Source organism: Labrus mixtus, chromosome 1, assembly GCF_963584025.1.
Source record: "Labrus mixtus chromosome 1, fLabMix1.1, whole genome shotgun sequence".
Classification (NCBI taxonomy): Eukaryota; Metazoa; Chordata; class Actinopteri; order Labriformes; family Labridae; genus Labrus; species Labrus mixtus.
Genome location: NC_083612.1, coordinates 1770582 through 1783081, shown reverse-complemented (window position 1 = coordinate 1783081; position 12500 = coordinate 1770582). Strand labels below are relative to the sequence as shown.

At 43.8% G+C, this 12500-nt stretch overlaps 1 protein-coding gene across 1 annotated transcript in view; it reads right to left on the bottom strand.

Moving 5' to 3' along the window:
- The window catches only part of ntrk3b (neurotrophic tyrosine kinase, receptor, type 3b), a 251433-nt gene that overhangs the window by 93517 nt on the left and 145416 nt on the right, over positions 1-12500 (bottom strand). The window contains exons 10-11 of the mRNA XM_061045439.1: positions 7525-7580; positions 4882-4984 (exon numbers count right to left, since the gene is read on the bottom strand). Coding sequence (XP_060901422.1) covers positions 4882-4984; positions 7525-7580 — 159 coding nt within the window. The remainder of the gene's footprint in view (positions 1-4881; positions 4985-7524; positions 7581-12500) is intronic.

Sequence of the window (12500 nt, the reverse complement as noted above, 5' to 3'; positions counted from 1 at the left end):
AAAAATAGTGCCTGTATCATCTGCTCCTTATATAAACACACGGCAGCTGCCAGCAGTCGCTGTGGAGGAGCCCCAGAAATACCCAGCATGCAGCACAATGTGGCATTGATTCCCCGAGCCCTATCGGGACCCTCCAAATGAGTTCAGGACGATTTAATTTCCAAAAACTCAGGTCTGGGTAAGTTACTGACGAAAATCACAGAGAATTCATTTAGCAAAGAAGTGCAATAAGGACACTTCATGAGGTCACATATTGAGATCATGCTAGTCAAAACGTAAAGATCTAGTCGAGGCTTCAAAATGCACAAATCATGTTAAAAGCAAGAAATAATCTACTTCTGGGAAACGTCCAAAGATGGTTTATGGATGCATGTAACGGGTTGTGTGTTTAGAACCCAGAAGCAGCACACCTGAACTACCAAAACCCAGTTAAGGTGTTTACTTAAATGCACAGTATTTAAACTCCGCCACAAGGGGGCTCTCGATCAAAACAATCACAACTGATGAGGTCGAGGCTGGTGGGGAATCATGGGAGTGATTCTCTTTGCCAATCCAAATTCTAAACATTGTATAGAGCAGTCTTCCCCCCCCCCTCCTCTCTAGAGTCGATGCTCACACAGGTCACCATGTGGTGGACTCTGAAGCTTCAGTGTTTATCCAGCTCTGCATGGGTCAGGTCTGGTTTTACCTGATCACTGCTCTCATATCAGACAAACCGAGGGGCATCCAAAACGGCTGTGTGGGGGGTCGCCTTAAAAGCGCCTACCTTCTCTGGTCCAAACAAATCCAGAGCATTCAGGAGCAGAATCTAAAGTTAGAAGGAGGACATACTGACTGCTGCATTGTTGTCAGAGAAGCCAGCACTTCAACATGTTTCCTTAATGATCAGATAGTAAGATACCTTTATCATCTCACTCTCTACACAGCTCACTGAGTGGACCTTTAAGGTTAGGGGAGATTTGGACTGAAAACAGGAAACTGTCTGTGTTTGTGTTGCTTTACGTTTAAAACATTTATATTCTGTTCTCTTTAAGAGTGAGTTTTTGTCAGGTTGTTTTTTCCCTGATCCACAGAGAAGCTAAAGAATCCCTTCGGTCCGGGTTATCTTTGCTTTGTTTTCTGTTTTTATAGTCAGTCACAGTTTTAAAAGGCAGATCTATCGCACTGTTCCGGCAGAAAATAGATGGTGCAGCCAATAAGTCTTTATACAACACGTCTGGCCTGTGAGATAAGAGAGGTGACAAAATGATATACATGCTGTTGTGTATCGGCTTTACTTACAGCAGCAGGGGAGGAGTAAATTTCTCCCCAATGTAAGAAAAAGATAACAGGGGAGTGTAATACTTATTACTGACATGCTGAGTGTCTGTTTCTAAAGAAGCATTATTGATTCCCTGCTGACAAAACTCTGTGTGAAAGACACTTCAGAACCGGCAGGAGAGAATCTCGATGGGATGGACCGGCTGCTTAGGCTGCAGGATGTTCTGTCCTGGAGGTCAGGCGGCAACATATTGATCAGAACAACAGTTTTTTTCTTTTTATTACAGTAAGAGTCCACTTTCTCGTGCACACACACACCAGCGTGCGTGCATGCAGACAAGCACAGCGTCTTAAATAAAAGCACAATTACATGCACATAAAGAGAAGCCGGAGTATATCAGTCGGAGCTGTAAATACGAGGCAGCCAGTGGACAGACTTGGCAGTGGGCCTTGAAATGCTAGCAAATCAATTGAATGCACACACCAAACACACACACACACACACACACACACACACACACACACACTCCTCCCACATAAAAGTAGAAAAAAATAAAAACAGAGTTTTTATTGGACGCCTAGAAACGGTCGGTGATCAAACTCCAACAGCCAAAAGAGCCACAGTGATTTAGTGGAGCGAAAATCCATTATGGCTCCATCCAAAGGTAATGACTTCTTCAGGCCTTCCAGCTGATTCTCCAGAACACGAATTGGAGGGAATAACACACACACACACACACACACACACACACACACACACACACACACACACACACACACACACACACACACACACACACACATTGAACAAATCAGGCCTTTGTAGAGAACAGCGTGAGGTCCTGGAAGATCACACACTGACACCACCTCTCTTTAACCGTTTCAAAGCTTCAATCACTCTCAGTGACGGCGAGCAGCATCTCTATTTACACTGAACTCAAATCACTGTGCAGAACCTGCAGCCTGCTGCCGACACACAACCACCAGCGGAGATTTTACAAAAAAAACGAGTAGATTCTGTACACAGGGGGTCTGGCTTTTTTCAGCATGGGAAGAGTTCTGGTTCCTGTTTGGAGAACATTTTATAGTCCGAGCTGTACTGACCTATTACGTATTAGCAGGCATTCGGTGTGTGCAGGAAAAACCAAGAAGCAGGGGAACGTAATCTGCTCGTAGCACGCCCCATCAGCGATATTCTGACGATGATATATTCATCTCTATAAACAGATATCTGCACAGAAGTGCATCTAAAAAATCAATTACAGATCAAACATTCCTACCTGAGCTACAAATTGCTTCTTGATGCTGTGTCGCAAAAAGCTAATCGAAGTTTGGATTTCCCGACTACCTAAAACGCATCGCAAATTATCGATCCAAACTCAGTTCAACGACCAAACATTTCAAAGTGTTTCTTCTTCTTCTTCTTGAGGACAGATCCAACACAGCTTTCATTTTGACTTTCTTATAAATCTGCATCCTGGTGATATCCTTCAGTGCACGGCTAGGAGTGATGTATTTTGATCTCTCTCTGGTTGCAAACATCACATATCACCAGTAGCATCACTGAAATTGCACCCTGTAAACAACTCTAAAGAGGAATCATTACAGGCCATTAAAACAGCTGCTGACCTGCTGATATCCTGAACACAACATGTGGTTCCAGATAAACATTTCCAAATGCTGACAGCAGAAAAAAATCATTCTCAGCTTTTACATGTTATCAGGTAGATTTTCTGTGAATGCAAAACAACTAATATTACCAGTGGTAGGCTGTGTGCGTATGTGGCATGATCATTTGTATGTACAGTGCTCAAGCCTCCCACAACATTCTGCTCGGCCTCGAAACAGAAACTGCAGAGATGACCGGAGCCCACAATCTAAACATACTGAATGAATCACCGAGTGTTGCCGGAGGAGCATGTGGTGCACAGTGGAGTTAGCCTTTCAATGCACTTCTTTAAAAAGAAAAATCCCAACAGTGTGCAAGAGCGGTTTGGACCAAACATCCAACTGTTCATGTTCATGCATGGAGACGATGCATCTGCAGTAATGCACCCTTCTGCTAACAGTTGTAATGAGTCCTGTAGAAAATGCTGCATGTATTAAAAGACCTCAAAAAACCTCCCAAACACATGAAGCAGGTCTGTCAGTGTAAGAAATAAGGCGATGATGTAAAACAGATTTCCTGGCAGACAAAGATTTCTATTGTTTACTTTATCTCAGGTGGATATTATAAATATTCAACCACTCTGCGGTGTGAAAAATGCATCATCACCCAGCGTGGAAAGGTGCTGTGGATCAAAGGGAATAAGAATGTGGCAGCGGCACGGCAGACGCATCATTAGCAAGCCGCCGGGCAGCTATTAAATCTTATCTCATACATACAAACACAAAGGGCAAACTGACTTTGTGAACCTCTTTTTTTTTTCCCTGAACAGGATGTGTTACTTTGTGTTGCTTGTGTGGAAACACTTTGTTAGCATAGCTTAGCTTCATAAGACTTGCCATGACACAACAAACACGCCCGTGGAGCTTCATTAACTATAAAATCCAGAGCCAGCTGTGGGTCAATGTAATAATTGCCGCCCCCCTAAATAATTACAGCGCGAGAGTTCTTTACGGAGGGTAAGTAACAGACTTTAATCCTGTAAAGTAGCTAATTAAAGGTTGGCAGCTGCTAATGCTACTAGCCTTCCTTCTGGTATTAAAATGAAGGGCGTGCATGGTGGCTGCTTTTTTTAATTTATGTTTTGAGAGAAGGAATGATAAATGCTGGAAACGAACAGACACAAGCAGACTGAATTAAATGAAAACCAAAAAAGAAAGTCAGAATGTTAGCGAGGATCCTTGCAGCTTGTCTTCAAGGCACACGGAGCTGTGAGTTTTGGTGAGTGAAACAGAAGCTCACCCACATCAAACCAGTGAAGCCTGCCAACTGATAACAGCTGCATTTCGGTGTGGGCAAACGTTAGCACCTGAACCCCGGGACCTGAGCATCTATACCTTCCTCTCCCCTCTATCTGCTCGGCTGTCTGTTTTCTAGATCAGAGCGACCACGTCGGACAGAGCCAAGCAAAAAAAAAAAAAAAAAACCTGGAGCTGACACAAAATGAAAGCTCAGCATGCACAAAAAGCCATATTAATCCTATTGAGCTCTTCAGCATGATCGACAGCACAGAGTCCACTAATTAATTCTACACAGCAGACACAGTGAAACGCACGGTGCAGAGACCTCATCTGCATGCACGCTGCCCTTTAGTATTGATCCAGCTGTATGTGTGCATGTACGGGTAATTGCAAATGTATGGCTTTCTGCAGGATTAAACTGCAGATTCTCTGAATATTACTGTCTTACATCATTCATTCCACAGGGGGAGAAAATCTTTTCCCTTCCAAATGAATTCCTCTATGATATGCAACATGAGCCTAGCTAAGCGTCTGGACTTCTACAGTATCAGCATATGTGTACATTTTGTGATGAACAACGGTCTTTTGAAGAGGAGATTAGCTGCGAGGATGGACTCAATGGCGCAGTGATGCAACGTGCAGAAAGGCAACATAAAAACAAAGCTATCTGTCTGCCCGCCTTGTCTGCTCATCTGACTATCTGTGCAGACTTACCTTTCATACCGAATTTGGAGCGCCGGCCGTATTTGTTGATGAGAACAAATAGGACGAGGAGGAGGACGCAAGCGAAGCCCGCCAAACCCACAGCGATGGAAACCTGAGAGAAATAAGGGAGCACTGTTAGATTCAAGCAGAAATAAAAATGCTGTGTTCACATCATAATCAAGATTTACAGATTTCTGATCACCTCAAATACTGAACATCATATAGATTGTGATAACCGTTTCTGTTTTCATAGATTGCAGCAGCTGCCTTTGCTGCGATGTATACAAGTAGACAGGATGCAATTTAAATATGACGCTGGAGTGAAAGCCACATTTACAGCCGGGTAAGTTTGAGGAAATAATACGAAGCTGCAACGTTAAAGTTACAAGCCTTTAATGAACGGTACAACTGGTAATATGCGTCCATATTAGTTAAATAGTGAGACTTACTGAGCGCTGTAGTGGATGCATTTTAGTGAAGACTGCTGCTTTTTTAGTTTCCACAGCACAATGTACTTGTTAACACCATCATCAGGATTTAATGTTCTAATCTTTAATGCAATGGAAAGCATCCAACGAGCAGCTGTTTTCACGCCTGCTCTGACTGTTCACTAAACCAACCTTTAAAGAATTATTTTTACTTTCACGCAGCAGACAATGTGGGCTTGTCATAACCAACCAAAGCCTGTCAAATGTTGTGTAGCCACTCGTCACCACTTGGGGCTGTAGCTCCGGTCAGTGGCTGTTTCCATCCGGCCTAATGCCGCACTATGACCCTGAAGTAAACAACAGGACAGTGGAAGAATGGCGTCCTGTAGTGTGGGGCAGTGTGTCAGTATTTAGATCTATAAAATGAAGAGAAAGTCATATGTGGGCTGTGTCAGGTTAAACTGGCATATCGACCAGAGCAATGTGTAACCACACTAACCACAGGCATGTGGACGTTAACCTGCAAGACTGAAGGCTGGTTTTGATAGCAATGCTAAAGTTAGCCATGTTGGAAAAAAAAATTTGACATCGTTTACAGACGGCCAATTCAACACATAATGCACTTCCCTCGTTTTGTTCGGTACGTGTTCTCACCTACGGCAAACAGAACTCCGGTGCAGTTGGAAGCAAACCGAGACCCCCATTTTTAAGCCGACCAGGGTTTGTTTGAGCGTTCACACCAACCCAAAGCTAACGGACTATCTGACAAAGAGCACCAGAGTTCATTCAAACGGACCAAACTGCTCAGGTGTGAATGCATAAGAAGGTGCAGGTAACGTCCAAGAGTAAAAAAGTTAAGCCAATGCTGAAATGCCTCAAGCTTGCTTTCGTATCAAAATGTGAGCAGGGCCAGAATTCTGTTTAGTTTGAAGTCAATGTGAAAATGGTTCTACTTTGACTCCAATCAGAACCTCAGAAAACAAGAATCTGTTCTCAATCGTCACTCTGAATTATTCTGCATCAAGTTTATCTTGGAAATGTTGGTCTAATTTACAGAATAATAGATGATGTAGCAGGGTTGTACTTAGGGGCGTGTCCACCAAAGACTGTATAGAACATGGACATTGTCTCAGTGACGTCACCCATTGGTTTCTGTAAAAGCGTTATGAAGGCCAGTGATGGTGGCCACCATATTGGAAATGCTGACTTTACTTAACTTTAGTAGACCTGAGGTGGGCCTTAAGCCTCCTGGCAAACAGCTACAAGGTGTCCAACTGTCTGTCAATTTGACCACGCCCCTAATTATGCAAATATATGAGTAACTCTAAGGCTTGAACAACTCTAAACAGTTGGGTTATAAAATTCAGCCCCTGTATGTTTTGTACCAATAAGGAAATGGGCTATTGATACCAAATATTTTCTACCAGGCTGTAAACAAGAGGGCATAAAGGGGATTCTCTGGCCTTTGCAGCCAGCCTCATGTGGACACTCAAGGAACTGCAGTCTTTGGCACTTAAACAACAGAGGTTGCTGCTTGGTGGCTACCTGTGACGACACGTCTCTATCTCAGCAACTTGTTTGTATTAATGCAGGCAGACCAATGCAACAGCATAGTCAAGTCAACCTGCATTGGCGTCGCTTATTAAATATTAAAATTGGACAGCCAATTAAGAAAGACTGCAAGAAGATATTTAAGAAACCAATGGATGACGTCAAGGTGGCTCGGCCACTTCCTGTACACTGTTTGTGGTCATATCAGCTCACGGGTAGGACTAATGCATCACTGTACAGTAAGGACCTGACGCAGCATGAATTCAACCAGGAGACAGAACACACTGTGAAATCTCACCTTGGTTTCCTGCTAGAGCATTTTAAAATGTCTGCCAAAATCTCTTTCTATAAACACAACTACAGTGGAAGACCTCACTTGTGTGAAAAAACACGAGATCTCTTGTTATGTAACATTAAAAAAAAAAGCTGCAGCAAAGTGCTTCCACGGTCAACATCATTAGCGTACAAACATACAACTTATAACAATGACTTGAACGTGTTTTCTTCTATTCTTAGTGCTTAAAGTCTACACACAATGCAAACCGCTACTAAGGTCCTCTGACAGATTAGACCCACTTTATATTTGTGTTGCACCGCGCAGCAGCTCGGTGTCGAGTCCACAGGCGACATCTTTAGCAGCTGTTTCATCAACATCATTAAGGAGAGAACTCACCCCAAATGTGTCTTCATCTGGTCGGCCTAACTCTCCGTCTGATGGCGTTGAAGGAACTGCAACAGAAGAAAGAAAAACACAGAGCGGGCATGAGAAGCTGTAATGAGAATAAATCTTTAATGGCTGTGGTTTACGCCAACACTTATGTACTGTCAATATCTGTACAAAGCCAAACAGCCTCGTTATTATGAGATAGCTTTAAGCTGGAAATGTTATTTTGGGCCTACTTATTTTTATTTTCATCCTTCCTTTTTTGAGGAATAAATAAAAGTTTAATTTTCTCTTGACGTGGACTGAAATTCTCCTCCTTCTAGGAAGGAAGTGCATTGATGTGAAAAGAAGGAACCTTCCCTCGCCTTAAAGGATGAGACAGTGTTGATGCATGATTAATATTTAATGTCTGAAGTTAGAGGCCTGCACAGCCTGGAATGCACACTACTGCTTATCACCTGTCTCAAGGATTATACCAAAACTTTAAAGGTCACATATCCTCCTCCTCTTCTTCAGTGTAAATAAGTGTCAGAGCTCCTCTTCAACATGTGTGTGAAGTTTCTTGTTCTAAATCCACTCTGATCCTGTATTTGATCATGTCTATAAACCCCTCTATTTCAGCCCTGCTCAGAACAGGCTGTTTCTGTGTCTGTACCTTTAAATATGTAAATGAGCTGTGTCTGACCACGCCCCCTCTCTGGAAGGGCTTGGGTGTACTCTGTGCTTTCTGGCTCCATGTCCTATTGTTTACGGTGAGAAGGCAGACTCAGAGGGCAGAACAAACACCTAGCTGTGGGAGTGTCACCCACCTGGGGGAGGGGCTACTGCCCTTTGTGATGTCATGAAGGGAAAACCTCCAAACGGCCTGTTTGAGCACACATTTTCTAAAAAGTGGAGCAGGCAGAAGACAGAGAGGATGGACTTTTCTCATCATTGGGGGGTTTGTAGACGGATTAGAGACACATGTTAGAGTTATAGTGGTGAAGTGTGTTTTGAATAATATGTGACCTTTAAATGTGCTTTAAAATCGGATTCAAACCCGAGATAAAAGTAACATAGAGCAGTGTTTTATAATAGTTACACCAATGCATGCTCAAGCTTGTACATAGAAAAAGACAAAGACTTGAAACGGCTTTTTGAAAACTAAACACAACAAAGTGAAGGAACACTGAAAAGAAGCGTAAAAAGCCAAGAGCACCAAATGTTAAAGAAGATTAAACCAAATCAGCTGTAAAATGCATCCAGACAACTCAAAGTTGACGTCTTTATTTAAAATAAAAAATAAATACTGGACCCATCTTTTCAGACAGAAGCGGAGCCTGCTGGACTCAGGGCAGCCGACAGATCTCTCAAGTCTACAACGGTTAAATCAGGACTTGTATCCACGCTCAACAGGAAACAGGAAGTGCCTTGAGGAGCACTTCATGAAGGACATTAAAGTGTGAGTTGTTTTTTTTATCTTAACAACTACCTCTATGATAAACTAGTGCTGCACCCTTTAAATAACTATTATAACACTTCTCTGAGATTCTTTTGTCGCTATGAGCATGAACAGGAGCGAGCCACTTGAGCGTCATGGTGACCTTGATGCGTTGCGTGTACAAAAAGCGCTCAAAGCAACCGCTTAAAGAGGGGTAAGTGCTCAGAAAAAACACGGGCCCTTCATTTCATAACATCATCATGAAATCAATGTCTCAAAGCAACATTAAGTAGGAATTCAGTTTGGTGCGCTTTGGCGCCCACCAAAGGTCTCTGAGTGTAACTGCATTGTTATAAAACACACGGAGCGCTGTTACGCTTTCCTCTCAACGTGCATTTGTTGACAAGCAAAGGATGGTGAAGAGGGGCTTTCCTTATCCAGAAATGTTTCCTCTAAAGTCTTAAATAAAGGTTTTATCATAGAGTATCAAAACATGCTTCCTGTTTCTTTCAGTGCAGATGCAGCGAGGCGTGGTGTTTAAAGTGACTCTGTACTGGGAGCTTTATTTGATTGAGTACACGGATAGCCTCTGCTGTCGTTTGTGCTATGGCAGCATTTTTCGACAAGGCAGCACATCTGGACACAACACTGGCAATGATGTTGTTAGAAGCCAAAGAGCCATGTCGACTAACAAGGTCTAATATTTCCTCTAGTCCGGCTTCTTGCTCTCTCACTCACTCTTCAACCCTCTCTGTCCTCTTCCTCAGCCGTCCAAAAATCCACTTCTTCAGTGTTTCTGAACATATATCTGGGTAACCTGAGAGTCTACTGACCCACAACATGTGAAATAAACCATCCAGTCCTTTGTTTGTGGTCTGCATAAGTCTTACAACACAGAGGAAAATGCTCTGTTTCTAATGTGCTCTCCTTGTGATGTCACAGTGGGATTCTGGTAAAAAAGAAAATCCCTCCCCTCCCCTGGTATCTCCACCCATGGACTCCACCCCCAGACTAGAACAAAACTTTTGAGCAGGTCCACTATTTTTATTCTCTCTACAGAGGAGTGATGTCTACCAGGAAAACTCGGGGGGGGGGGGGGGGGGGGGGGGGGGGGGGGCGGGGGGTCATTACATTTAAAGAGACACACACACCAAAACAGAGCGTTCTGAGAGAGCTGGTTTATACAGGGTCACAAACCTCCTCTGGTGCTTGATTCATGTTATATTTTGAACAAAGCACAGCACAGATGTTTCATTTAGACTACAGGGGACTGTTTGAAAAGGTGGAGGAGGGGACTGTTTGAAAAGGTGGAGAAGGGGGAGAATATGTCCTCTTTAAGCAGTTTCAACACACGCTCAGGAGGTAGGACACGTGTTTACATCCATGGTTTACAAAATTCCATGTTACAAAATGACAGGTGAAGCAAAATCTGATTCTTAAATTGCACTGGTCGTCCACTGGTCCACTGTTATAAACAACATCACCCTATACAGTGAATTTCCCAGACTTTAACCTGCAGCTTTCACACGTCAGCTTTCCTTTACTTCAGGCGGAAATTCTACAAGGAGGGCTGGAACGAAGAGGTCAGGTCGACAAATGTGTGCATGTATGAAAACGCCATTTATGTTTAATTAAATTCCACATGCCATAACGCCACAGGTACGATTTTTAGCTAACAGCAGAAATCTGAGCATGAGGACAGAGACTCAGTCCTACGATGAAAATGAGCTGGTGTCAGGGAAACTCCAGTCTGAGGCCTCCAGCCAGGACATCACAGAGTAATTGTGGGCAAATTAATGGCCACATGGTAGACTGGCTGCCACTGGCTCAGGCACACACAGTCTACTGCAGTGATTTGCTCAGTGTGTGTGAGTGTGTGTGTGTGTGTGTGTGTGCCCTAACTACCATCTCTCTCTCTCCTCTCCTCCCTCGGCCCTCCTCTCTCCTCAGCAGCATTAGTATCAGTCAGCCTGTCACTCTGCCTTCTCCGCCTGAACTCCCTCACACACAGCCGCTGTAATGTTTCACACTCACACTCACCTAAACACCTCACCTCACCTGCCTCGCTCCAAGCAGCTGTGTGACTGTGAGTGTGAGTGTGTGTGTGTGTGTGTGTGTGTGTGTGTGTGTGTGTGTGTGCGTGGTACTGCCTGCCTAATGCAGCTCGCCACGCCAGCCCGCTTCCATCCATCTCCTACCCCTGGCCGCGCCGCAGCTTTATAATCCACGGCTGATTAGAAAGAATGGCCAAATATGGAGATGGAAGAAGACTCTGATGAAGGTCAGAGATCAGACCGGCCTACTTTGTTTAAGCCATCAGATGTGAGGCTGCCACAACAGCCGGAGGCCCAACCACACATCACACACAGGAGATTGAATGTGTGAGGCAGCCAAAGCATATCGTTCCGGCAGTCTGACTGCACTCACTGCTTCACACACACACACACACACACACACACACAGACACACACACACACACACACCACCAGCTACAGGGGTGGGAAACTTGTTTGTTTACACCGTGGCTTATTAGTCAGAGGGTTACATAAGAATTAACGTTAAGAAAGCTGAATTTCAGACACTATTTCTATTAAATAAATCACTTAAACATGAAGTGGCGTTTAGCTCATTTGTCCGATGGCTTACTGGAGCCACTGGGGGACGTCTGTCGGCCTTGACGTTTCTATAAATGTGCATTTGACCCAATGGTAAGAATTTGGAGGGAGGTGTTGCTTTGACAAAAACAAAGCCAGAAATCTTGAGCGTTTCATGTGTTTGTCTTCTAAATAAAAACTGGAACTGTCGGCATGCCCATCTAACGATCTCGCCGCCCGTAGAAGAACGCCAGAGATAGCTCCACGGCCAATGGGAAGAACCTTCTTCAGTATATTTGGACATTATAGGTCTGATCAAGACGGGCACATCATCTGTGTACACCCAGCAGTCACCTCCGCTCTCAAAAAAATGAAGCCAATGGGGAAATGAAAAAGACTGCAGTTCCTTGAGTGTCCACTTGAGTCCAGCTCTAAAGGTCCAGAAGTCCCTTAAGCACATATACTTATATAATCTTTTTTTTTTAATGATTGCTAAGAGTTCTGCATAATAAGGGGCGTGGCTGATCCGACTGACAGATGTTTGTCAGGAGGCTTAAGGCCCGCCTCAGCTCCACCCCCTTAGCATGTTACTACGTTGACCCAAAGTCAGTTTTTGTACAGCATTTCCAAAATGGCGACTTCCATAGTTAGGCTTCAGAAACCAATGGGTGACGTCTAAACTACCTGTACGGGAGCTGAGCGTTGATACTATAAATTACAGGGTTTAGACTAATTATTAAAACTAATTATATACTCGCACTACAGCATGTTATCATGAACATTAGCATAACAAGCAGATTTAAGACCATAGACTGTAAATCGTGGATAAAGCCTGAGTGATGTCACCCATAGGTGTCCATCCATGTATATCTATGGCGGCCGATATTGTGGAAATGCTGACTCTCAAAGTCTCCATCAATCTATCGACAGGCACCGAGGTGGAGCTGAGGCGAGCCTCCTGACAAACCGTT